The following is a 27,875-nucleotide window of genomic DNA, read 5'->3' as shown; positions in this document are numbered from 1 at the left end:
GTAGCTTATCCAGCTCTTTACTTTGTCCATAAAGCTGTGAGATGACAGAACAGTCCAATTTAGTTGCAGATTATTTTTTTTAAATTATTTTGTTAGATTCTGAAATAAAGTTCAAAGCACTCTAGTGAAGCTGCAAAATAACTTGCTTGCCAGACTTGTAGTTCCTGGATAATTACTATCTTCAGCAAGCTGGAAAACAAGGCTATTATAACTCAGAAGTGACTTGTTAACTTTATTGCACAGTAACACTCCATATGACATTATTCACATCAATTTTAACAGTTCAAAGCAAGACTAAAACTCAGGAGGAACACTTTACTTCCACCTGTTGCATTTACACTTTCTCCACTTTTCTCTTTTGGCTCATAAATAATACAGTTACCTTCTAAAATAAACCCTAAACATTATGTTGTATGAAGAGCAGTAGAGATACTGAGTACATCTGCTAACAGCTGAATTGCAAGAATTGGGAAAACCCTCATTCTCCAGAATAGCAGGTTGTGGCATTATGGTGTTTCTTTTGTCTTCACTAAATCAATCCCAAATTTTAGCTCTCTGCTCTGTCTGGATAATTAAGCTTAGTGTGACACAGCAAGTTAAGAATTCTAGGACAGGTTTTTTTCAGGTCTTTAGACAAGGACAAGAGTTATGCTTGCTTGAAAATTTTATTGACACAACTGTTTGGTCCCAACACACAAAACAGCACTTGAGCCACAAAAGAAAGTGTCCAAACAAAGTAGACAGCTAAGGAAAGAATTTTTTCTTCTCCCTCCCACTCTAAGAAAAAGTGCATAAATTGAGGGCTTCAGTGACATTTTTTTTTTAAACAGACATGGATCTGAAGTAGTATATTTAATTGTTAAATTAAAGAATTTCATGGTTGTAATGTTTTTAAATCTGTAAGTCACATCATTCATTTAACCCTTTGGATAAAAAAATATATTGCAATTCAGTTAGCTATTTTGTTACACTATGAACACAACTTCTCAAAAGTATTATTCTATTACTTTCAAACAGCAATTTCATCAGAATCACACATGAATCCAGAAAAGATATGCTGACCTCCATAAATGGTATAACCACCACACTCACTTTGACAAATACCATGTTTTCCTCTGAAGCAAAAACCTGGTTTTATTTAGTACTCCAGATGACTTGTAGCTGCATCTCATGAAAATATAATTTCAGGCTGGTCTTTTCTCCAATGCATGCTTTTCTGAAATAAAGATCTAGACTGATCAGTGTTAACCTTATCAAACTTAAGGTGAAAGCACACTTCTTGCATTTAACTCATTAAAAGCATTCCAAGAAAGCTTACTTCTAAATTTCTCTTTCAATAGCAGTATGTCTGTAGAGGTTTACTAAGGACTCAAAATACTGTGCCCTAATGCTCAGAAAAACTTCCAAGTGTTTCTCTGCATTCACAATGACTATAAGCTCACTACTGGTAATACTTGCCTAAATTTAAAAGATTTTATAACAAAATCTGACTAGTAAAATTCTGTCTATAGCCATTATTCAGTGGCATTTCCTGTTGCTGGCTGAGAAATTAGAGCCCATGTTCCATCTCTTGTATATTACAATAGAATTCACCCAAAAAATATTCAGTTGGCCAGTGGAAAACCTCTAGTATAGGTTCTTTCAATACTACAAGCAATTTATTTGCTGCCTGGCAAATACAACCCATTGTAAATGCCATGGTTACCCAGAATGGGTATAAAGTCTCATACACTGGACATATCTGCTAACTAGAGTTAAGGTCATCCACGGACTTAACCTCTCTTCCAAAGCTGGCCCTTTCAAAAGCCAACACAAGATACCACAAATTGAAAAAAGCTTCCAACACTAGGAGTAGGTTTTAGAATAAAAACAGACACAGCTAAAAGACAGCACATCAAAGAATAAGCTTCCCATTTACTGAACATGCTTAAAAAATAGAAAACAAGGTTAGGCAGAACAACCTTAGCATTTCCACGTGTAGTTAGAACTTTCCTTACAGGTGGAAATAGCATCAACACCTTCCATCACAAAACATTTTAATAAGACCTGCTCCATTATCTGTAATTTATGCATTAAATGCATATTTCAGAAATATCAGAATCTTCCTAACTTCATTTCTAGACACAATAAAATGTGTGTGTCTGTATCTTAAACTCATGACATCAAGACAGTCTTTTCCTTAACCAAATCCATGCCAGACTGGAACTAAATATAAAAGGGAAGCTTAAAGCATCCATGTCCTAGAAAGCTCCTAAATGGAACTGAAAGCTACAGAAAACATTTAAAACAAGTTTTACAAGAAATCCACATAGTCTTCTACAGACATCTTTAGACAAAAGAATTTCCAATGCAGTTACAAGTCATCTGAAAGGTCAGAGAACAAGTTTCTCCTCTGGAGTACAATCAACTCCCTCACTCTTGTCATTTCAGGTCAGCGAGTTAAAATTTCTCAACAGGCTTTGGAAAGACAGATCATGCATTTTATTAATACTGTCTGAAACAATACCAGTAAGCAACAGCCTATAGAATACAATATGCTACATGTATGATTACACCACCGAGGCTTAAAGAAAATAAAATCTGTTCCATTTTAGTTGAATTAATATTTTGCTTTTACTGAACACACATTTATGAAAAACTGTAAAATTTAAGAATAATTTAATGAATGCAAGTTTTTTTTTTCAAAATAATAGAAAAAATCTGCTCTGCTAACAGCTGTGTTCAGTGTAAAAGGAAAAATCTTCACAGAATACATTAAATACAAATTAATTCTAGGCCTTTCATTAAAATACATAAGGGCTAGCAAATAGCTTTACTTTGTGCAGAGTCCATAGGTATTTGTCTTTCATACTAAAAAGAAAGTTAAAGCTTGGTTACAGGTGCAAGTGAGAAGTTTGCTGCCAATTTCACCTTGTTTTTGTGTTGCTTTTTGGCTGGGCTGTCCATTGCTTCCTTGTTTAGCTGGGTTTCAGGAGACTGACAGGGAGGCACTGAAGCACTCTCTGTGGTGTTAGATACCACAGAACCAGAGGTCAATTTTTCTTGAGTTGTGGTAACTATTCTTTGTTTTTCTTCTTCTGTTAAAATCATTATCTCTAAAACAAATAAGACAATTTATTGATGCTCTGTTCCTGAAAAATAAAGAATATTTCTCTGGTAATAGGCAATAAAATATTTAAAAAGAACTTGTCAGCCTGATTTGAAGCCAGGTGTGTCATGTTCACCTCTGCAGCTGATGTGATGTTTGCTTCTGGCTCTGTCTGCATCATGTACTATTTAGAAGGTTTAATTTAATTCTCACACATTAAGTCTCCCAGTGCTCAGAAAAGCACTATGAAATTACTGTGGTGAAAAGGTTGCTACAGGTAGGCAAAATGCAATTTTTGTGGTGGATAAGGTCCCTATAAAATTCACTGCAAAGAATCACAGTAGGGTACTTATGGTCAGTACTCAAGAGTTTCTGATGAAAGCCACGTGCATTTCCAACACATCCCATTGTGCAATATATATACACATGCATATATATTTAAATGGAACTTTATATAATCAACCATTTGTTTGATGCTTTATTTTCCAAATTTTATGAGTTATCATCCGTAAGTAATACAACACAGGCAAGCAAACTCTTACCAGAGAGAGGTGCTGGGCGTTCCTCAAACTGAATGAGGTCTGCAGACTCAAGAACCACTGGATCAGGTCTCAGTTGTGGGGATGGTAGGCAGGAAGGAACTGGCTCACACAAGAGGTCAACGGGAGATGTATTTGTGAGGCAAAGAAGTTCTTGCTCAGTTTGATTAGAAACTACAAAAATAAGGGAATATCTTTCAAAGTATCTGTAAGCTGTGAAGGTGTCACTATTTCAGAGCTGGTAAATGTAGTCTTCAGATGCAATACTGAATATTTGAGAGCTATGCCGTATTTGAAATACTAATATCAAACTAATTTAATTAATGCTAACTAACCTCAGATTCATTCAAGAGTTACTTCGCTGGATCAAGAGCATCTAACTAATTAGAATAGAGCAGACAAAACAATACTATGTTAAATCTATTGCTTGCTTGAGTAAATATACCCCTATAGTAAAATCTGGTATTTGCCAAACTTGAGTAATAGAAGAAGAGCCGAGTAAACAAGTCCTACAGGAACAGTCTTTAACAGAGAAGGACCAGTTACCAGACAACTCCCCTGCAGACATACAAATATCCTATCAACTACTGATGTACCATCTAACACATTTACATGTGAAAATGAAGCTGAAAGTTTCAAATAAAGCAACTTGCCCTTATTAAAAGGGACAAGCCTAGACTTCTGAAATAGTAACTTCAGAACCATTCTATAAGTTCTCCAACCTGCAGGCAGTAAAAGAATTGGAGACCACAGCAAGATATGAACCATGAGATCACCTTTTCACAGTTATTTTTATTTGGAGACAGATTTATACTAACAGGACTGCCACTATTATTTGCAAATAAATAACACAAAATCCACATAAACACACCACAAAAGAGCACTATATTTTCATCAGAATACAGGACACAGTCCTAGCAGAAGCTGCTACTGACCATCTTTTCTCATTAGCTTTATGCTTATAGACTTAAATTTCCACTAAAATCCATGGGAAACAGTACTCTAGCACCTATATATATACACTGACAGCTGAGGACAAGAGATGCCCTTGTCAAGGGGACACATGCCTAACTATATACTTTGGGAGAAGTTCAACAGCTTTCAAGCCATAAAGCATTTCTACAGAAGTTCAGATTGACTAACTCACACAGCTTTCCCCATGCTGCTTTGATTACTCTGCTTATTTCCCCTAAGATAATAAATTTCTTATATAAATCAATTTTGCATTACCATTGCTAGGTGTTCCTAGACTTAGTTCCATTGATGAAGTAGATCCTGGGGTCTCCATAATATGTCCATTATTGTCAGCAAGTTGATTTCCATGATCATCCACATGATCAGCAGGGGGAAAACTAGGTGAGCTAAAACGAGCTACAAAAAGGCAAGTTCATTTGGTTCGTTTACTTAAGTCACCTCTTAAAAAAGAAAGAAGGAAACTAAGATACTGCTCAAAATTGAAATGGCTTACTTTTCATATCATTCTTTAGTACTACAATTCTCTTATGGCCATGTCCTTTAATCCAGACCACCTATAGAGGGGAAAAAAAGCAGAATTAAACATCAAGCACATACTAAGCTTAAAGCCTAAAGCAGCTTCCTCACTGCCTTTCATCTAGCCTTGCACTGACATTATTTCTAAAAGTAAACTAAATCATGTTGCTAATTTGTACTACACTACCCAAGTAAAAGCTTTGTCTCAAAACAATTGATGCCAAAGGCAAACCATAGGGCTAGAAAGGGTACTAACTATATATTAACAAAACTGTATGTTTAAACATGGAGTTGCAAAATTCCATTTTGTCACTCTCCAGAAAGATTGATTTACTTAAAGGAAAGCTTATAGCCATAAACTGGGTCACAAAATTATCCTAGAGCACTTCAGACATGTGGATGACAAGAAGTGGAATTTTGCTGTGGCATCTATGTGGCACTTCTGACAAGGTCCCACAACTCTTCACTCCTAAACCAAATAATCTACCCTGATCAAAATGAAGCTTCAGTACTGTACAGCCGGTTCATTCATTCAAGACAGAAATCAATTATCTCACTTGATAATGATAATGATGCCAACGATGTTTGTGGCCTCACCAGGAACAGTTCTTAGGCAAAATTTGACCAAAACATGTAAAAAAAATATTTTCTTTTTCTTATTACACAGTCCAGATTTCTCAGAAGCTATTAAAAATACAACTGGTATAAGTCTCCTTGGAGAAGGTAATTATTCCAGTAATTCACACCAATTAACAGAAACTGCAGTTGTGTAACTGTTTTTAATCCATGCAGAAATCTCAATGTAATTGGGGAAAACAGAATTCTTCACACCTGTGGAATTGCTCCCAAGAGCTCTTCTAAATTATTGCATCCATATGCTTTAGGTTGCAGCACTTCTCCTGTGTATTTGCTATATGCTACTGGGAACTCATGAAGAAAAATCTGCTGATAATGATAAGTGTGAAGTAAGGACCTTACATTCTTTGCAAACATATACAGATTTGTAAGCTTCACATATTCTTCTGCTGCACCATTGGTAAAAACCTATTAGAAAAAGAAAAGAGAAAGAATTAGAGCACATACTTCCCATATCCTCTAGTCACAGTGTCTTTTCAAAGCATGAAGCACATCAGAAAGGAAAAAGAGCTTACATACCTCAACCAAGTAAGGCAGACTCTTCAGGAGTTCAGTTAAGGTCATAAATCCATATTCACACGGATTAAGTGAAGTACTATGGATTGTTTCATAATGCTGTTTAAGCTGTTCAACAGAAAGAAAGGATGTTCCATCCCAGGACATCAACAAGACTAGCAATTGGGCAGTCAGAGTCCGCAGAGATTTTCTATTTATCAGTTGAATTTGCTTGCCAGACTCTGTGTCAACAACCTAGAAAAATGAATTGGGAATCAAGTTAGGGACAGGGAAGAGATTAATTTATAAGTTGTGTAGCTGAGTTTGTTTGAGCACAGCTATATCTGGTATTACATACCAGCATCTGATACTCCGCTAGCCAAAAGCACACAGGGTAAAGAAGCTTATTACACAAAAAATTACTTTAAATATACAAAAGCTGTGTAGCAGTTTCTGTCCACATGGTAGACGTGATTTTACTCTTTGCTCCAAGCCAGATGGACCTGACTGAGCTCCAGCCTGAACACCAGCTACTAAATTAACAGAATTAGAGCAACTAAACCAGCATGCTCATGTCCATGTAGATGTAACCTTTCTTTTCCACTGACATACAAGACCATCTATGTATTTACATAGAGTCAAAGCCTCAAATCATGGATCAAAGAAAATTAGGAATATAAAACATTAGACTGATAACTACTACAGTTATCAGGAAATGATTGCTTTTACACAGTTGGAAGTCAGGTGGAGAAAAAAAGACAACAATTTGTATTGTTAAAATAAGTACTATAATACAATCTTTTACTTATTATTTGCTAAACAAGCATGAGTTTTCCCAGAGAAAGCTGAAAGGTTACAAAAGAACAAAGAGAATGTCATAGGAATACAGAAACTACATTTAAAATCCTTTCAGAATTGCACCCCGCCCCCAACTTAATGAAAAATTTTTTCTAGAGTACAATATTAAGCACACTGAGACCTGTCATTTGAGACAGGAAATTCCTTAACACAACATTACGTACCTTTTAGAGGGATAAACTACAAAAGATTACCTTTACAACATGGCAAAGTTTTTGCATTAAAGCTGGAACTGAGCTAACATCATAGTCATGAAGACGCAGTGTGTATCCAAATGTTTTACTGTACTCTGTCAGCAAATCAGTCATCATAAGGCAGTTGTCTTTCTGAGACCGCAGCAGTTTAACCAACTGGGCAGCAACTGCTTTGACTTGTTCCACCTCTGTGAGGGTGAGAATTTTCTCCTCCCCACATTCCAATACCTACAAAACAGAAGTTACATTTTGTTAAAGTGATTTACCTAGTCTGGATGAAAAAGTGTAATCTGTGACCAAAATTCAGTGCTTGCAGGCAGTCATTTCATATGTAGCAGGGCTCAGCTACCTCAGAAGATATCTATATAGCAAGCAAAACTATGTAGTTTCTGAAATACAATAAAATAGGCAATTAAATAGTTAACCTTTTTTAAAGCAAGTTTAACACAAATTTAATGAAACTTAGCTCTAATTTTGATACACTGAATTTTGTAAATGTAATCCAATTTCGAAAACTTGAATTTGTTAGCAAACTTAGCCTGAATGTGCTAAAACCTTATAGCTATTTTGGTAAAATGATCCATCAAAGACTTTCTTAGAAACAGCTGTCTAACATTACAGATGCACAGTTTATAACTCACACTAAAGTTAATGAGAAATATAACCCCTGCTGAAACAGTTGTACAGATCTCAGAAAAATGCTTTAGTACAGCTTCGGATTTTAGAACTTACAAGTAAGACATCTGGTATGGCTTCAAAGAGTTCAAGTAGCTTTGTAAAACCATAGTAAGCAAGTTTGCACTGACGACCAAAGTGGTGGTGATAAGAAGGAATAAATTTATTGAAGGGCATTCGAAAATGGGGTTGATGGCGCAGTAAGTCTACTACCTCTTTAGAAAATTGTTTGGTTCTTTCAATTTCTTCTTGTGTACGTTCTAAAATTAAAAACAAAGCCAGAGCTATGTACCAACACACTTATAAAATGCAACAGAATATAGTAAGAAAGTAGTGATTGATTTTCAGCTTAATCACATACCACACCAAGTCACTATTTTCTTCTACCACTAAAGATTTTACTAAGCTTACATGTTTAAAGTCCAAAATAATCATGTGATCAGTACTTTAGAAGATATTAAATACCCAAATATGTTGGTATTTTTGCTGTGTGGAAACAACCCACTCTAATCATTCCACAGAAAGTTTAACTACATGCAGAAGTAGTAACATTATGGGTTTTGCCACCTGCTTTCCTGTCTGTTCCATTATAAGTGTTCCTAGAATGACAAATTCTTTGTTTGCTAGAAGGTTCATAACTAGTTATGAAGGCAGAAATACAATTATAAAAAATCCAAAGTCATTCCTATGTTCTTTAGTTAGTACAGTTTTAAAAAAGTCAAAGAACAATTTCTTTGGCAACAGTAAAAAAAAAGTACATGGACATACCTCTTTTGGGAATACAAATTACCATTTCATTGTCTTGCTGTGACAAACAGATGGTTGTATCTGGAATTTCTGTTATAATGTCAACCAGTTCACACACTCCGTACTCAGTAACATCCCAGTCCTTAGAGAAACACCTGAAAGTTTCAGAAAAATTGTATAATACAAGTATTAATGCATGCTGTGTAGGAAAAAAAAAATGTGTAAGTTGAGAATAAGCCTCAAATCCCCAAAAAAGCACATAATTTTCACATTGGCAATAATACTAGCATGTGAAACAAAGGGGAAAAGTATTCTTAATTCAAGTTATCTATCCATTCTAACCAGAAAAATAAGACACACTGATGGTTCACATGACACTGGAAGAAAGAGCTGTATATACCAACCAGTGGATGCCTCAAACTAGTCATGGTAAGTGACATAAAGTAATACTTTTCAAGCTCAGGTTTTACATGATTTAAGAAAATGTAATTATGTTATACAGCTCCATATAGCTACACTTTCAACAGTCTGTGTTTGCTTACTGGTTACAGACATATACCCTTCTTAAACAAGATTAGGTCTCAAGAGAAGGCAGAGACCATATCCTGGAAAACACCATCTTAAGGTTCACAATACTATGTAATATATTAAAATGTATTTTACTCTCCCCACCTCCCCAACATGAACCTCTCAGAAGCAAAAACACTTCACATATATTCTTATTCAATAAATGGCCAGAGCTGACTACAATGGAGATGAACATTTAGTAGATTTAGAAACAACCAATAATGTATTTTTTTGCCAACAGTGGAAATGTAAATAGAACCGTGCATTCCCAAAAAGGAGCTGTTGGCACATGCAGTACAATAGCACACATGCAAAGGTAGACCACATGTAGCTCTAAGATGGTATGGTCTCCTCAAAGCACATTAAGTACTACTGTCTATCTTCATATTAAGGAAAGCATCATTCTTGGTTCTTCAAAAAAAAAAAAAACACCAACACACAACCCACCCTATTTTTTACTATGCTAGAACAGAATGTTCTTCCTGGCAAAATAGCAAGACAGGTACTACTCCTCATTTTTGCGCCATTGCTAGATCCAGTTAAAGAAGTATCTATTGACAATCAGTCTATTTATTTTACATTTGCCTCTAAAGAAAGCCTAACGCTAAAATTTCCCTTTACTGTTCACGTTAATATGCCACGAACGGCTTGCTTAAATCCAACCTTGCAGTCATGGCTTCAAAGAGAACTAATGAAACACAACAACCCATTCCAAACTCCAGTAAAGTCAAATGAACCTAGTACTAAAGGAAGCAGTAAAGTGTGCCAGAGAGCTTTTAATTTTTGTTTTCATTAGAAGTTTGAGTTTCCACATCACAACAAAGAGACAATATAGCTGCCACAGTTTTGTACTAAGATTTAAAGTGCTGACTTCTCTTGCACTAGGTTTTAAAACCACCATTGACAGACATGCCCTGCACAGTTGTTCTTGTTCCATTAAAAAATAACTTACCAGTGATAAGCCTGTAAGAATTCCCTCACAATAACTTGCTTACTGGCCTGGGATTTGAGAAGCTTCAGTAAGTCTTGAGTAAAGCGCTTCACTTGAGCTCTGTGTGTTAGAGTTAACAAACGTTTGGAACCCATTCCAAGAATCTGAAAGAAAATTTTATTTGATCACTCACATCTAGTATCCTCAAGTAAATTCTTTTACAAGATATTTAGAAGCCAGTTCTAGTATAGGTAGGCTAGAAATAAAGGATATAATCGAGACAGTGTTTGGAAAGGCAGCCTCATGAAGCCATACATTTTCTGTACTAAAGCATATGTCATCAAGAAATTAAGAAATGCTTTCTCCGTGAGCGCTATTGCAACTGTTGCACATTTGTATTGGTTACTTTAAAATTCTACAACCAACTAGTGTTCAGATTAGTAAGCTAATGTGACTATAGTGTTTCTTTTTTGTAACATAAGGCCACCTGACTTAATTCATACAGAAATCCTGCCGGTCATAGGCTACACATCACAGCCTAACTTACAAGCACTCGGCATTTGCTGTGTTCTTATGATAAACAGCACAATTAAAACCTTGTACTCAAGCACTAGCCACAGGCTAAAAGCAGCTTCAAACTTGATTCCAGAGGCTTAGATTAAATAAAGAATGAATTTCCCCAGAAGTTGTTTTAGAAGGGTGGGGACAATAAAGCCAACAAAACAGAAACATCATCTTAAAAAAGACAATTACACTCCAATGTTCAGTTAACCATCTCTTTCAAGGCAGACTAGGTAATTGCACAGCATCTATTATAGAATACCAACCAGTAATACAGATAGTTGAAGATACAAGTACAATTCCCCAAGTTAAAGGAACAGTGCCATATAACTCACTTGCAGTACATGAGGCACTGCTTCTAGCAGCTCCATTAATTTAGAATACCCGTAGTCAGACACACGGCATTGTTTTGCAAAGTGATGATGGTATGTTGGGATGAATTTACTGACAGGTATGACGCAGGACGGTTGGCTTTTAAGTAGATCTATCACTTCTCTACTGAACTGAATAAGTTGTGGATTACCTACAGGGCTCTTAGAACGTAGAAGCCAAGGATCTAAAAAAAAAAAATCATGTTACTGAACTTTTCACTAATATTCTTCCACTAAACACTGCACTACTTATAACACAGGGAAAAAAAATGAACACTCAAGCTAGAAGTTTCTCTTTTTATAAAGTTTAACAATTATACAAGATGTTTTCTTTATGCTACTCTTAATTTTTTTAGTGGAAAGATTACAGAAAAGATTTTAAATAGAAATATTTACCTGTAGTAGGAGGTGGTGGTTTGTTATGTATCCATTTAATAACTTTAATGCCATTTTGGGCAGTGGCAATGTTAACTCCAGGAACACAGGTAATCAGATGTTCTAAAGGAACACCACCCTGGCCTTCTGGCACCATTTCAAGATCATTGAACTCTGACATATAACAATCAGGAAAACTTTGGAAGAAAAAAAAGGTTTCCATTATACACTAAAATACCACTATAACAATTGTCCTAAATATCATTATTTTGAGACACTTCCTGAGCAAGAGGCTTCAACAGCTTACTAACACATTACAGAAGTCTTCATAAAATGCACATTTTAAATAAGTGCGTCTTTTTTTGCTCAACAAGAATTCAAAAAGTAGTAATTTCATAAGGCACTTATTTGCTATAAAAAGATATCACTTTACATAAGAACTGGAGTTTTTACACAAAAGGTAGTTTCAGAGTATTACAACAGCCATCAATAAAGTTTTAAATCTTTAATTTATCAGCCCTTACACTAAAAGCCTAAATTAAAATACTTTACCTTAGTAAAGGCACAGTACCCTCATGTGTCTGCAGAAGACTGTGAACTTGGGGAGCAAATGTCTTCAGAGACAAAATCACAAAAGGAATTCTATAAGAATCTGGATCAAACTCGTGCTCACTGTAAAAACAAGAGGCTGAAGTTTACATGCTCATTCTACACATAGCTTTAGCATAGTATGCCTGTGCTCACATAGACACCCATAGTAAGCCATATGCATATGGTATACTGCTACTAGCTGACAATACCACTATGTACAGTCACAAGCAACTTCTGTCTTTTCTTCTTCACAAAAATTAATACAGCTACAGAAAATTTCCAGAAGATAGGCAACATTTAGAAGACCATTTTTATTATCATTAGATTAAAATGGTCAAATTAAATTTTAGCAGCACCTATCAGGCAGTTAACAGTGAACACCTAATAACTGCTCTAGTAGCACAACCTGAATGCTGTTGAATAAAACAAAAAACTTAATATATGGCTTCAGGAAGTCTTCAACCCAGTATGAATCACTTGCTAAGTGTAGCTGGAGAACAAAGAAGAATGATCAGTTCTAGCTATAATCATGTAATATAATTCAGGCTAATAGACATCTCCAGTATGTATAACCTTCCTATATAACCAGAGGAAGATAGCGTACCTTTCCGCTTCTGCTTAAGAGGTATTCAATCTTGGCAGCTGTGCTAGAATACAATAATCTTACCTGAACAGACTGATCCATGAGAACTGCCTAGAAAATTCACTGTGCCATCTCACTATTTTCTGCCTGACTTATTCTTGTAAGCATATAAACAGTGACTGGAGCACGCCATATGAACATATATACCTCAACTTTAATATACCTGTAACTGTTAAATGCTGTTCAAATGTTTTGTAAGATTTTATAGTATTTATACACAGCTTACATAAAGTCTTTATTCAGGCAATGCTGCTTACAAACAGGCTCGTGATATTCCAACTCTTCAAAAATTATAGGACTACAGTTTGCTGATGAACCATCATGTGACTGTGAAGATCCCAATGGACTCTGCCGGGCTTGGCTGCTGGGTAAAAGGCACACCAGCCGCCCACTTCCTTGGTCACGGATTGCCACAGTATCCGTTAGTTTATATAAGTCTGATACAATTAACTTATGCCCAAACCTAGAAAGAAAAAAATTGAAAAATACACATTATAAACGCAGTTAGGGAATGCAGTAATCTGCATTTTTTGTTTAAGAAACAGGGATATGCTAGAAACTATTCTGAGCAAAATGTTAAGGTAACTAATCTATTCATCCCAATGTGGGAAAACGAAGTAAAATACTAAAAGTATAAACCTCTAAGAACGGCCAGCATTACAGTCACTGCCTTTGGATAGATAATATACTGCAACATCTAACAACAAAAAACCCCCTTAACACTCCGTTCTGTTACTCTCTATAATAACACTGTAAACAATCACACAAGATCAGATTCTTTTTAGAAGAAACAACTGAGAACTTACTTTTTTTCATAGATTTCTGTGAATTTGAACACAGGCAGACAACAAGCAGGTGCATCCTGCAGAATGGACATCGTTTCTGAGCTATAAAAGAAGTTTTGTAACATTAGCACAAAGTTAATCTGTAAGTAGTCTCCAGGCCAAATTGGTGAGATATTTACAGATGCAGTTTATGAACTATAAATATAACAGGACAAATTGCATTCCCTTCCATCCCAGCACCACAAAAGCTGACACTTCAGATCAGGGGAATGCAAGTAGTAACATTTCTTCTAACTCATTCGGTAATGCCTCTGAAGGAGTTGCATCTTTCATAGGTGGCGGCAAGATTTCGAGCACCTATGAAATGCAACATTAAAGCTGCAGCATTAGAAGTTATCAGCCTGGTCATTACATTAAGAACTTTGAACAGGCATAAACTAAAAGGCAAGAATGAAAAAGTTAAGTTATACAAGGGTAAGTAGTACATAATTGTAGAATACTCTACACTCCAAGCACTATTTTCACTGGTGCTTTCTGTGAAAAAATGAAGACAACTTTTCTCCTAATGCTTTCTTTCAGTAAGGAAAAAATTGAAACAGAAAATACTTGTATTCTCACTAGCATCAGCACTCTAGTTCTATCATCTTCCATATAGAAAATGGAGATCAAAGAAACATGAACAGCATTTAAACCGTGTATCCCATCCTCAAAGAGAAAATTCACATGCACTTTCTTGGAGGAAAGAAGAAATAAAGATGCCAAGTGTAATCTTAACTCAGCTGCACAAAGTTATTGAGGTATATCAGTATTATGAAAGAGCAGTGGTGAAACTATTAAACAGAGATCTAGTCTCTTCAGATGCAACTTAAAATAGAAGCAGTGTAAAAATGCTAAACTGAAAACTAGCCTAGTTGTATTAAACAAATTCATCTGGTCATAAGAAAGATTTTACTTCACTTCCCTATCATTCCTTTGCTCAGTATTTTAAATCATCTCTCAGCTACTAAATACATGTTAGAACAATTAAGAAGCTGCCAAAGTGCTTATTACCTAAGTAGAGAGAGTGATTTACTAGCAGCTCCCGTTGCTAATGAGACCTGGATCCTTTTACTGCCAATTTTATATCTGTGAAGACTGTTGACAGCACTGATTGCTTCTTGCAGATTTTCCATCTGAACTGTAGCCTTCAACTGGTAGTCTGTATGAGGACTGAGCTCTACACTTTTTACCTGAAAGGAAGAAAACACCTTATAGGTTTATCACGAAATATTAACCCAAGGCAAGCCAACACGAGAGTAGCACAGTCTTGCCTTGGCCAGGAGCCAAATACAATGCAAACAGGAACTGAGTATGATGAACCATGGCCAACAGGACAACGCAAAAAAGAACCGAGTGCAATGAACCTTGGACAAGACCAGACCATGATATTACGTTAACACAAGCATCATCTTCCCATGTAGAAGATGATGCCAGAAGAACATCTACAGATCAGACAGAAACAGGACTGCTGCAGAAATGACCTCTCCTTGCATAGTTGCTTTTTACTAATTCACACTCTCCATGTCTGTTTTTGATCACTTCTGATTCAAAGCAGAAACTCAGTTTTTACTGTATTTTTAAGCTGACATTACAAATTCAGCTTTACAGCTTAAAAAGGTTAGGCAGCTAAAGCCTGTCTCTTCCCTACATGACTAATGAGCCACTTACTAAAAATTTTATATGCAAAATTTCAAAATACTAGATCTATGAAGACCACATGCAAATTAAGAACCTAGTGCAAGTGATGATCCAGTCTTTTTAAAGGAAAAACACAATACCTCCTTTTAATGAAATTTAAAAGTCACGTTTGGATAGCTTTCCATTCCTTCTCACTTAAAAGCTAGACCACAAACATGTCCTTAAATACATAAACAGGAAGTATTTAAAAAAAACAGATTTAATAAAGGTATATTAGCCTTTACCTTGCCATGTCTTGAGAAAATTTCTTGTAAATTTTGCTGCAACTCTTTTCTGGACAATCTGTAATCTATATTGCTGATCTGAATGTCTGCACCATTCGCAAAAGGATCAAGGCAGTCTGTACCACTGGTATGATTTACTACATTAAACGTGAGCGGAGATGATCTATTTGAGAGGTTTGGAGACATACTCCTGGATAAAATAAAAACATTTATGAGCTAAAGTAGTTATTGCACAATTCTGATATATATATATATCAAAATTAATCAGAAAATAGACACAAGTCAAATGCACAAATACAGTACTTAGAAGGTATTTTCCTAGTACATGTGTGTGGGCAAAACAAATTTCACCACCAGCAAAACATCATAACAAGACAAGTATTTCCTATGAGAAGAAAGAGAACATTCATATTATGTTTCAAAGTCACACAATTTAGTAATATATTTGACACCAAGTCTTCTACTATCTTACTAACACATTAAAAAAAGAAATCACACTCATTCACATGATTTTAATAATTGGCAAAGGCCAGATATTTTAAGTCTACAAGAATTTAAGGGGCCTGGAAAAATTTCTACTGGGAATGTCAAAGGCACTGAAATTAAGAGCAGTAAGATGTCTATAATACCTCTGAAGATTTTTCAGAAGCTTTAAAGACAAAGTCTGCAGGAAACAATTGCCACACAATAAGTTTCTGAAAAAGAGTTCACTCCACCTTATATTTACATCCACCCTCTGTTAGCTGTTATGGAGCACCATCATGGTTTCCTTTTGCCTCCACATAAATCACTGTATTCAAGTAATGTGCTTAGCATACACAACTCCATATGCAGCTGTCAATAAACAATGTATATATTGAAGTCTCACTTCACCTCCCAAATATGACACAGACACTTACCGAGATGACCAGCAACTCTGAGACATGAGTAAAGGACTGAGTTGTCTTGAGGCCGTCAACTTACTGAAAGCAGAGGGATAGCTGACCTGAAATACAGTTTCATCTTTATCTTTTTTATCTACAGGGGAATTTGTAATGCTCCTGGAAGCAGAGGTCTCTTTTCTATTTACAAATATATATAAGAAAAAGAAAACAGATTATGTTGCAGAATTCATATTAAAAAAACGTAGCTAACATTGATGTCTTTATTTTCAAACATACTTCTGCTGACTACTTTTGCAGGATGATTCTCCCGTTCCAAGTTTTTTGGTTGCCAGACACACAGGAATCGCTGCATTAGAGTTAGTCTGAGGGGAAGGAATTTGTTCTCTTAAATGTTCTTGCTGGTTTTCAATATTTCTACTGATGGTCTTTGATTCAAGGTGGCACAGCTCCTATATGAAACAGATGAAAGGTCAGCATAAAAACACCATTCCTTGCCAGAGGCTTTCCTTGTGATGAAAACCTAGATAACTGAAAAGTTTTTCTTTAATAGCATTTTCATTGGCACTTCATAACCAGGAATATTTGATTTTCTGTGACAGAAAACAGTGAACTGTCAATTAGTCGAAGTATTTTTGCTACACTGTAGATCTACCCTAGCATTCCTTAAAACTAGCAAAGTGGATCACTCCAGATATACCAAAAAGTCAGAACTGACCTAGGATTCGAGACTCAGTAAGTACCAGCAGGATTTCCAGATTGAGAAAAAGGTGGAAGTGGGGGGGGGGGGGAACAACCCTCAAATTCATTGTCTGCTTTCCAAGCAGATGAATATAGCTCTCATTTGGGAATGTCACTATACATTACAGTTATTTGTTAAATAGGACTGACAAGTTAAAGGTAAAGCTGTAGCAGAAGCAATCCTCAGAACATGAGGAAAAGCAAGAATACTAAACAAGGTAGAACAACAATACCTGTAAACTTTTAACATTTGTGGGTTTGATGATAGATCCATGAATCTGGAATCCTCTCCCTGCAGAGCCTTTGGTACCAGAAGACTGATCACTTGAGTCTTTGTTGAGGAGGCACAGCTTTGTGTTCTTGTTAGTTTTTTTGGGAGACTTCACCTTTTCAGTTCCCACAAAGCTGGAGCTTTTTGTTTCATTAAGTTCTTTGTTTTTGGGAGTAAAAGACACTACAATCCTGTTACCAAAAACATCTTCATTTTCCATTCGCTTCCGAGCCCGTTCAGCACTTTCTTGATTTAAAAAACGGAGAATTGCACTGCTTCCAGAAATGCTCAGTACCTTCCCTCCACAGTTGTCTGACAAACGCCTGAGTCTATTACTGACACTTTTGCTGTCTCTGTTTGTTGGCAGATTATAAACATATAATAGTGTATGGCATGCCTGTTTAAAGGGAGTAAGATTTTAATTTGATTATGACAGAATACCCTCTTGTTCAAAACCAGTATTTTTACACTGATTCTGGTGACACACGCTCTCCCCCTGCCCCCCCCCCAAGTCATTCTTTTTGCAGCATTCAATTTGTTTGGAAAACTCTCATACCAAGGTAGATCCTCAAACTTTCATCTCCAATATAATTTAGAGACTAGAGTCCCTGATCAATGGATCAATACCTGATCACTTCTCCAGATAAGAAAGCATTGCTGTTTACAAACCAAGAATTCTATATATTCTACACGTGCATGTGAACACATAGTTCAGGAAGTTATTTCAAAGAAATAAAAGGTCATGAGTGCTGTGCAAAGACAACACAGCAAATCCAGAGGGAATCGTCAGGAAGACTGAAAACCCCAAAAAACAGTAGACAGTCACTCAAAACTTAAGCAACCATCACAGAGCTGTCTTAATGCACAACTAAGTTCTTACCCTAACTTTCATGCCAGTGAAAGAAAGGCATGTAAGATACATTATCTGATAAAATATTTAGTGATAAGAATGTGACTTGCTACTTTACTTTTTTAGTTAATTACTTTTATTATTTCATTCTTTCAGTCTTAAAGCAGAGAGCATACGTTCACATGGTAGTAACCGAAATACAGACAATGGTCACATACGCAGCAGACATGTCTCACCATAAAACACACACACATTTCAGCCTGCTCTCTCCCTAAATTAGAAAAAAGGGAAGTTGACACTTAGAAATGTCTGTTGCATTACTAATTAAAAACCTTACCGGCATTTTCAGTGGTAACCTTGGTGGCAAATCTGAAATAAATTCTTCAAAACAAATAAGCTCATGAGCATGATGTAAGAGTGCTTCTGAAGCTTGATTTTTATGTACCAAAATTATCCGAAAACCATGTCGATGTCTCAGGTCACTGAGTTCCAAAGCAAAGTTTACATCCGCTGGAGAAAAAAAAAGAAAAAATAGAATGAACAAGGAAACACATGAAAAAGCTAAAAAAATTAGATTAAACAAATAAAACCCCAGATCTCACTTGACAAGTTCTATTTATCACTGAAAATTTCCAATGAAAAAGCACTAACAGCTACAAGGCTTCTCAATAGACATAATTTAAGTCACCAGTTAGCATTCAGTCTCAGACAAGGGCTTCCTTTTAATAGCATCTTCTAGCAATTTATCAGCAAGGCATTCGACTGGTACTGTACACTTCTATAACAAACATTTGTTTAGCTTTAGGGAGAAGCCCAAGGCAACACATGGCAATAAACGGTTGAGTGGCTTACATATTTAACTGTATAGTATGCTGCTACAAGAAAAAAAACAAATCAAATACATTTTGCTCAAAGCATTCTGGAAGATTACCATAAGGACGACTCAATGAGTTTTACTTTATTAGCTTCCTGCTGAAGCTGTCTAACTTTAGACAGTATTTATACACATACCTACTGACACTCAACAAGACATCAGATTCCAATGCTGATTTAACTAAGCCAAGTTCTCATCTCACTGTCCCTACTTTTCCCTTGCTGCCACTGACATCATTAAGAATTCTTGAGCAATTTGGTTAAAGCCGCCTCTAAACACAACCCTTGGAAAGCAGAATAGTGTCATATGCAGAAGTACTATTGAAGAGAGGAACTGAATTCTGCACTGTAGATGAGTACCGCAGACACTTACTTGACACAAGAACCACGGTGGCAGGTGCAGTATGTGTATCAGCAAATCTCCTAAGACTCTGTCTGAGTTTGTCATCAGCAGCATTCTTTGCTGTAGCATTGATGTGTGCAACAGTCACCTGTGGAAATACATAGATATGCTTTAAAGAAGAGCTTGAATGTGAACCCTGCTTGCTTATGTTAATTAAAAAAAAAATACATACAAGCTTTCACATGCCCCTTGTATTTAGATAAATTAATGCACACATGCATGAAATACAACATGTATGGATCTCAAACTGTTCTAATGAGCAATGAACTTCAACCCTAGTTGTTCAGCAATGTCTTAGGAATGACTTCTGCTGTTCTGTGTGAAACATCAAAATTTACATACCTTAAAAACATTCCATAAACCCTCATTTAAAATAGAGGGGTGACAAACATAGCAAGTACTCACTACCAATTCTTTTACCTCACACAAACAGATAAACTGTCAACCTGTTATCATATCTGTAATTTAGGGGGTGGGAAGGGAATTTCTGACTTAGAAACCTGGACAAAAAGTTTCAAAAAAATACCAAGAAAAAGGTATTGATGGAAAAATATGTAGTGTTAAAGGTGTCCCAATCAATACCACTAATTTACAAGTGTCCTCACTAATCAGCACAGTATTCTCTAACAAAAGTAAAAAAAGTGAAGTTCACAGAATCATAGTTCTTTTAGGTTAATGATTTAGTCACAGATTTGAAGAACACTAGAAACACCACCACTACTTATTACTGGATGAAATAAAAAATTCTCTGCAAACACTAAAACTAAATCTAAAACAGTAATCTACATATAATGGAATGCAGTTTCAGGTTTAAAAAATATCATACCAGGAAAGTTCAGCATTAAAGACCCCACCCATAAACTAATTATAAGCTCATGCACTAAAAACCACAGAAGCTAACATAAAGCTTTAGTGAACAGGAATCAGTATTAGCATACTCAGAGTACACATTCTCAAGCAAGAACACCAAGTAGATGCTATTTTGATACCTGGCAGTTGTTTAGCTCCTGAATAACTTCTTTATTTTCTTTACTAATGTCACACACACAGATGAATTCTGCCTCTCTGTGACCTTTAAAAAACTTTTCACGAATCCTCTGTACAACTGCTATAGCTGAACGGCCAGTGGGAACTGAACAGTTTTCAATATCCCAGAAGACTCCAATGGGGGGCAAATTTTCCAGAACTTGGCCTGTTAATGCAACTTCTGGAGACCCTGTACAGGTTTAACACAGCTCATTTTAATCTCCAAATACAAAAAACGTTAAACTTAGCATACTATAAACTTTGCACATGGGAAGCTTTATCTTTTAGAGAACAACAAGCCCAGGAACACAAGTTCAGTTTTATTTTCTTAAGGAATCTAAAAAAACCAAAGCAGGTGTTTTCAAAGTTTCTTTTTAAGGGAGAAAGTTTATACCTCAAATCAGTCTTAAACAGAAATTTAGTCACTGTTAAGTTAGGATAAAGATGCAAGACAACTTCAGCTTTACTTTTAAACTCTCAACCATGTAATGTATTTTAAAAAAATGTTATCAAATGCTGAGGTGGCATGTGCCATGAAAATTGTCTGAAGTTGTGTCACACTAAAGTCAGCATGTGCTATATCAGTGACGGAAGTGAAACATGAAAGCTGTTCAAATTTACAGTGTGCATTAGATAAAGAATCTAAACAAAACTGGATGAGATTACCAGTATAGTGACAGCAATTATAGAAAATTAAGGCAGTATGGAACAAACACAAAGGTATCCTTACAGTTCAGGAGAATGAGGTTAAGAGTTTTTGCTATTACAGGCTAAGAAGTGCAAATAAAGTTTCTGGTGTTTCAGCACTCTGAGTATCTATTTAATTTTGAATTAACATTATACACCCATTCCATCCCCACAAAACAACTAGAAAAGAAACATGGAGGAATGACACAGAATCCTCACAGGTCAAAAAACAAGCTAAGAGTTAAAGTTAGCTGAGAATATAAAACTAAGCACAATGGACAAATGTCATATTTGTTAGGGTATATGTTAACTAGTTATTCTTTTACAAGATCCACTGGAATTGCATTTTATAAGGACACTTAATTGGGGTGTTGCACCCTAAAAACGGGTGTAGTCTTAAAATGATAATAAAACTATCCAATTTCTTATTCTTCAATGACTTATTTTTAAGTTTGTAACTTTCATGCTAGCTACAATTTTGTAATTGAAGCAGTACTAACACTGTAGAAAGACCATGTAATTATTTCACACAATATTTTCCTCTCAATAACACTGAAAAAACCCTATATTGTAATTATGAACAGTACACCTTTACTGCATATGAAGTGACAATAGACACTACAGACTAAGAAAATGCTTTTCAAAGTATGGTTAAAGATAATTTCTTTATACACCTCCAGAACGAAACAGCTTCCAAGTCCTTCGAATTTCTTTTTCTAGTTCTTAAAATGGTAAAAAATATAATAGTAAAAAATCAAAACTCTGTGCAAACAATACAGTACATTAACTAGGTAGTCAACAGGTAAATCCAAGTTATGACTTTGCAAAACAGAAACAAGGTATTTTTTTACTGTTTAGTCTTCTATGACTTTATAGAATTTTCTAGAGAACAGTGCAATTTAAGAGAACTCTTCATGTGCAACAGTATTTAAGGAGGACATCCACTAAGTGCAAGTTTCAAACAAATGTGGTTTACCATATTTCTGTGGTGATTTGCCAAGGCTGCTTGCCAGTAGCAAACTCTTCTCATTTCCTGTTCCTTTGGTTCCACAGCCGTTGCATATTGGGATAGGAACAGGTGCAGTCTGTGCACTTGGAGGAGGAATATTTGGCCAGACTTTAGCAGCATCAACTACGCTGTTTCTAGTTGGCTGTTGGGACATTTTTTCAAAATACATGTTCATTTAGTATACAATATTAACACATACTATTCCATGCTAGAAACACTCAGTTTCCCTTCTGCATTAAAAAATGCAAGTTCAGATGTACTCTACAAAGCTAATTAACAGTATCACTGCATGAAGGAAGCTTCTATCCTAGAGTCTTTCCTAGCATACTTAGCTCTAGATTTCCAAATGCAAGGAAAGATTGTATTAAACTCTGCACATCAAGACATGCCGTCTTTACAAAGTATAATATGTATTCTTAAAAAAAAGTCTATAGCATGTGAAATCAGCACAATTAAGAGTACAAGGTTGAACCACCTCTCTCCCCCAAAAATAGTGGTCATAATTCCAAACATACTCAATTCACCATTTGGTTTATTGAAATGAAGACATTTCACTTTTATATTGGAAACTCAAATGTGGAAGTTTAAGTAACATCTTGCAAAGTTGAGTACATTATTTCACTTGAAATTCCTATTAAAATTCAAGCACAGTTTTAATCAGTTCTAAGGTATACCAAATTCGTATTGAAGTATAAATTACAAATTTGGGAAGACTGAACTAAGACCTATCAAACCAAAACTAGAATATCCTTATAGCATCAGACACTTCACCTGCCTTACAAATTCACCTTTATTGATCAGCTGCGCAAGGGTACACGTTAACTGTTGTTAGCCTTTTCTCAGAGTCACTACTACAGAACATTTTAATTGGAGCTGTCAAGAAGAGATAACTGTCTTTCAAATCCAGTCAAAATTCTGATTGAGTACATTACAGATCCCCTGTAAGCTAAACATTGTGATAGCGTCTTTTGTCTTCCTATCAAACTGAATGTTACTTCAGAAAAAAGGGTATCTGGTACATTTGGACTGTGCATCACCAACTAGGAGGATGCAAGCTGCAACCCATGGAAGCCAGTGTTTTGCTCAAGTGACATTATTTCAACACTAACCATATACCATGCTTAATGAATGAGAAATGTGATGTGTACAAACCTTGCTCAAGCAGTCATTGCAGTAGTGAGATCCCTTTAAACAAACTGAAGGTGCCATGTTTAGGTGCAAAGGGTTGGCGCACACACGTGATGTTAGCTCCGACTGTGCAATATGCTCATCCAAGTGGCCTGTAGCCCCACTCGTGAATTCAGAACAAGGAAAATAGCCAGAAGAGGTGCAGCTCTGAAGGGCTGGAAACTGATGCAGTTTGTGCACATTACCATGACAGGACTGGAAATGGAGTTTTCCACAACAGGGCAGATGTTGACAGGAAGAGACACTGTTTTCTACGCACATGCCAGGGAACTCACTCGCAATGCCTGCCAAATTGCTTCTAGCTGGAGGGTTCTTCAGTGAAGATGCAGACTGATAAGCAAATCCTGACCCTACTTGACAAGTAATCGTCCCAGTGCTTTTTGAGTCTAATATTGTGCCAGGGTGAATCAAGTTACCACCACCACCACCACAATGCATTTGTGGAGTACAAGAAGAGTCAGCACCATGAGCACAGCAGCTTACTTTCAGGCCAGGTGAAAGCTGTATTTGCTGTTGCTGAAGAGGATGAACATCAGGAAGCGGTACTGCTGGAAACAGTTTAGAGCCAGCATTATGAGGAGATGAAGCGTCCTTCAATTCTACAGCAGCTTTCTTGTTCTCCATGTAATCTTTCTGCAAAATGAAAGCTCAGTTACATTCAGATACATAAATAAGCCAACAATTTTATAGTATAAACAAGCTTATTTTTAGTCTGTTACAATTTTGACAATAACAGAAATTCTGAAAAATGTTATCTTTATCATTACTATTGATAGTAATGATATATATTGATACTCATTGTCTGAACATGTAAAATATTAAAAGAAACATGCCAGTTATATGTGCCTGCCTGAGGTATATTGTATCAGTGGATTTTGGAAGCAAGAAAACCAAAAAGCTATAAGCCAAATAACAATGGGTCTATAAAACAGAATTTGAAAAGCAGAAAATTGTTAGGCTAAGGCTAAGAGATACTCTGCAATTGCAAAGCAAAAAAAGATTTATTTCTTTTAAGAGCAAACACAGATGGATGAGACAAAGTAAAAAACCCCACAGTTTGGAGGTACATAAGTAATCATCTTTTACTTTGAATAAAAACTTAAATTGTATTAAAGTTTTAGAAGTAATACATCAAAAGACTAAGACTTCAAAAAATTAGAACTTATATCAAGCAAGTAAACTAACAGAGGACAGAGAAGACTAAGTTTTCACAATGACTACAGAAGTGCTTTTTGCCTACTCTGATTTAAGATATCAAGATGTACAGACATAAAGGCATAGACAGAAATACAGGGTTTTTTTTAAATGGCAGCAGTGAAAACTAAGCAAGATTATGAGAAGCACCAGAACAGTCAAGGTCAGTAGAGCTAACCTGCATACAACACTGCTCCAGAGCTTTAGGCCAGTACTTTGGAACAACTTTCACTTTCCACATTCAATTTAATGCATTTCCTACTACACAGTAATGAATAATTGATTACCCAAGTTCAAAACCACTCCTCTCTACCTGATGCCACATGTTATGAATTAAAGATACACTCTGCCAAGAATCTCTCTAGAACTGGTTTATATGTTAAATTCCAGAATTTATGGCAGCTCCCTTCCTAACCCCTGACACATGAGAACAGCAACACAACAGGATACATGCTTATCTGTTTCCCCCATGTCTTTTACTGAAAGTCAGATTGAACACGGATGAACGAGTGTTACTTAACAGCTGGAGTTTGCTTGCTCAAGTAAGTCATTGTGTTGTACTATTCCTTCTATTCCTTAGCACTTTGCATCTTAAATGTATAGAATCATATACAGTTACAGAACAGGAACATTTAAAGAAATGGAAACAAGGAAAAATTAGACATTCATGAAGAACAGTATCCACAATTGCTGTAACTACTATATAGTAATAATTCAGAAAAATTTAATTTGCCTCCAAACTAAATTGGTAAAAATCTGGAAGTGTGAAGATTACTTCCTACTCTGCTCTTCAGCAATAGCTTCACAGAGCTTTCAAGAAGCTGCCTTATACACTTTTTAAGCAGTCAGTTGTATTATTCTAAACAGAGCTGTAGAGAGTAAAGCCTGTCAAGCAAAGCGACTTGCCTGCTTTCACCAACATTGATGAGAGCGCTGTGAACACAACTAAAGACCTTAAATTCCCAGGTAGATTTTGTACTTAACATGGTAACTACTGTCTCCTCTTTCTCCCCTCCCCACTTGCCCCCTTTAGTCAGCAATAACACTGCAGTTAGTTATACCGCTCTGTACCAGGATATCAACTATGCTTTTAGTAAAGCAATGAATTACCGTTTTTGCACTGCAAGGCAAAGACTTTTCAGCAGCAGAAAAGCAATTAGAAAGTTTCCAGAGCCATGGTTTAGCATCATTCTCTTGTCGTTGAAGCCATCCAAATGATCTATTGCAGAGGTTCTCTGTCCTGTTTCCTTCCATCATACAGCCAAACAAAAAGGTTCAACATTCTTTCATCCCCCCTTCCTTTCATTCTTCCCACCTGCTAAAGAGAAAAAAAATGCGTGTTTTAAATAACTTTTAAGGTAAGACAGAGAAAAACCATGGTGGTCTTATGAATTCCACTACTGCTAGATCACTGAACCTGCATTATTTATGTTAAATTTAATTATGCATATGGGACACGGCCTTGACTATTCCTGTTTAATACAGGAATATTCCTCACGACCTGCAGCACAGGTGAGGCAGCTCCAGAAAAACACCATTTAAGTCCATGGCATTAGCTACAAAGTCCCAGAAATGCATTGCTGCTGACATGAAATAATTTCCTGAAACTTTCAGTGCATTCTCCTAGAAAGAATAGTCAGGAGGTAGGATTTCAAGAACAGCTCATCAGTAAATACAATTTCAACTGAACTCAGCTGAAAGAATTAAACTGCATATTCATTGTTTTTTCATTGGCTAACAAAACTATATATATCTGTATTAAGCACACAGCATTTAGCATCTAAACAGAGCTTTAAATTATTATTTACAAATACTTCTATTAATTCTCAAGCTGCCCCACAGCACACCACATCAATTTAGCTTTACAGAACCACAAAGAAGCCAAGCAACTTGTTTAAGGCCCAGCCACACTGTACCAGAAGAACTATGATTAGCAATGAAGTCTTCTTACTCTCCAACTACATATGGCATTCATTAGCCTACGCTCCTTCAGGTTTTTTGCATTTAATGTTAAACACAATAACCATGGAATACATTCCATAGCATTACATTTGCCCCAGCATTATTTTTAACCACAAAAGTTTGACTTTTTTTTTTAAAGCAGGAATGTTTATTCACACGAACCCTAAATACCCCGAAATAACGTTGTATAAAATACTAAGTTAATCAAGTTCTACAGCTCTAGAGTATGTTACTTTTAAAAACGTCTGGTAGCACCAATTCGTTTCGGAATTAAAACCGTAACTGAAAAAAAAAAAAAAGTGTTATGTTAACGACGTGTGTCCGCGCTTTGTCCTCTGCGGCTCGCGGCTCCCTGGGTGCTTCCAGCTCGGCCTGGCCCGCAGCCCGGGGGGCGACGGCGAGGCCCGACACCCCCCACCCCCCCCCCCACCCCAGACAAACCGCCCCAGCGCGCCCCAAGGCGCTGCCGGGCAAACGGCCGCTCCCGCCCGCGGGGCGGCGCCGGGCCGAGGCCGCTGTGCAGCTCCGCCCGGGGGACGGGCTGCTGCCCGCGAGGGGAGCGGGCCCCGTCCCCGCCCGGCCGCGGCGTTCCGCCGGGGCCTCCCCGCTGCCGCAGGGCGGCGGAGGCAGCCCCGGGCTAGCGGGAGCCGACGGGCCCAGCTTGGCTTAGCTCTGCTCTGCCCCCTCCCGCCGCGCCTCACCTGAGCCGCCCCCAGCGCCGCCGCCCCTCACATGCCGCCGCGGCCCCTCACACCCCTTTGTTGTCCTCCCTCCTCCCTCTCTGCTCCCTCTGCCGTCAAGCGACACCGAGCGCCGAAAACCAGCCCGCTGCCGCAAAGGCTGCTGTCGTAACACTCTACTCCCTCCTCCTCCCCAGCGCGCAGCAGGCCGAGCCGGGCTGGGAGCGGTAGCTTTTAAACCCACCCCGGGCCCGGGGCTCCCGGCGGCCGCCGGCGTGCGGGCCGGGGCGGGGCGGGGCCGGGCGGCAACCCGACCCGGGGTAGCGGGGCTGCAGGAGTGCCCGCGCCCAGCTGGAGGGTGCCCTGCGGCCGCCCTGAGGGGATGAGGGCGGCACCTGAGGGGATGAGCGAGGCCCCGCTCAAGGACACCCGGGGCCCGCCCCGGCGGGACCGCTGAGGAGCGCCCCTGTTCCCCCTTACACTGGGACCCCCCACACACCTTACAACGAAGAGGGGGGGTCTCGGTCCGGTCACACCTGAGGCCTGGCCTGCGGGGAGGAGTCGGCCCCGGAGGGTTCTCCGGGAAGTCCTGTGGAGGGGCC

General features: G+C 37.4%; 1 protein-coding gene across 2 annotated transcripts; it reads right to left on the bottom strand.

Annotated features, from left to right (window-relative positions):
- On the bottom strand, positions 1 to 27,830 carry MARF1 (meiosis regulator and mRNA stability factor 1). 2 transcript variants are annotated; one of them, XM_076351445.1, is made up of 27 exons: positions 27,773 to 27,830; positions 25,742 to 25,949; positions 23,402 to 24,070; positions 22,217 to 22,391; positions 20,517 to 20,743; positions 19,498 to 19,615; positions 18,589 to 18,761; positions 17,364 to 17,798; positions 16,669 to 16,841; positions 16,408 to 16,569; positions 15,509 to 15,698; positions 14,598 to 14,776; positions 13,569 to 13,649; positions 12,989 to 13,225; positions 12,081 to 12,200; positions 11,550 to 11,725; positions 11,118 to 11,338; positions 10,243 to 10,385; positions 8,745 to 8,878; positions 8,034 to 8,236; positions 7,302 to 7,529; positions 6,274 to 6,504; positions 5,950 to 6,162; positions 5,096 to 5,156; positions 4,858 to 4,998; positions 3,631 to 3,801; positions 1 to 3,095 (listed from the first exon to the last, which is right to left on the bottom strand). In XM_076351445.1, the coding sequence occupies exons 2-27, from the start codon at positions 25,886 to 25,888 to the stop codon at positions 2,863 to 2,865; spliced, it is 5,241 nt and encodes a 1,746-aa protein (XP_076207560.1). In that variant the 5' UTR covers positions 25,889 to 25,949; positions 27,773 to 27,830; the 3' UTR covers positions 1 to 2,862. The 2 variants fall into 2 exon arrangements, with proteins under 2 accessions (XP_076207560.1, XP_076207561.1); XM_076351446.1 differs by lacking the exon at positions 27,773 to 27,830 and adding an exon at positions 26,827 to 26,849 and having other exon boundaries at positions 25,742 to 25,946.
- Between the last annotated feature and the right edge of the window lie 45 nt (positions 27,831 to 27,875).

The sequence above is a fragment of the Aptenodytes patagonicus genome, chromosome 13, assembly GCF_965638725.1.
Source record: "Aptenodytes patagonicus chromosome 13, bAptPat1.pri.cur, whole genome shotgun sequence".
Taxonomy (NCBI): Eukaryota; Metazoa; Chordata; class Aves; order Sphenisciformes; family Spheniscidae; genus Aptenodytes; species Aptenodytes patagonicus.
This window is presented reverse-complemented; position numbering and strand designations above follow the sequence as displayed.

What these genes read in the sequence shown, in the direction of transcription:
- MARF1 (XM_076351445.1), bottom strand. Translation starts at nt 25,888, where the DNA reads ATGATGGAAGGAAACAGGACAGAGAACCTCTGCAATAGATCATTTGGA. An exon ending in AGGAGCTAAACAACTGCCAG is followed by an intron (nt 19,616 to 20,516) that starts GTATCAAAATAG and finishes GTATTTCCACAG; the next exon opens with GTGACTGTTGCACACATCAA. An exon ending in GGTACTGTGCCTTTACTAAG is followed by an intron (nt 11,726 to 12,080) that starts GTAAAGTATTTT and finishes TTTCTTCCAAAG; the next exon opens with TTTTCCTGATTGTTATATGT.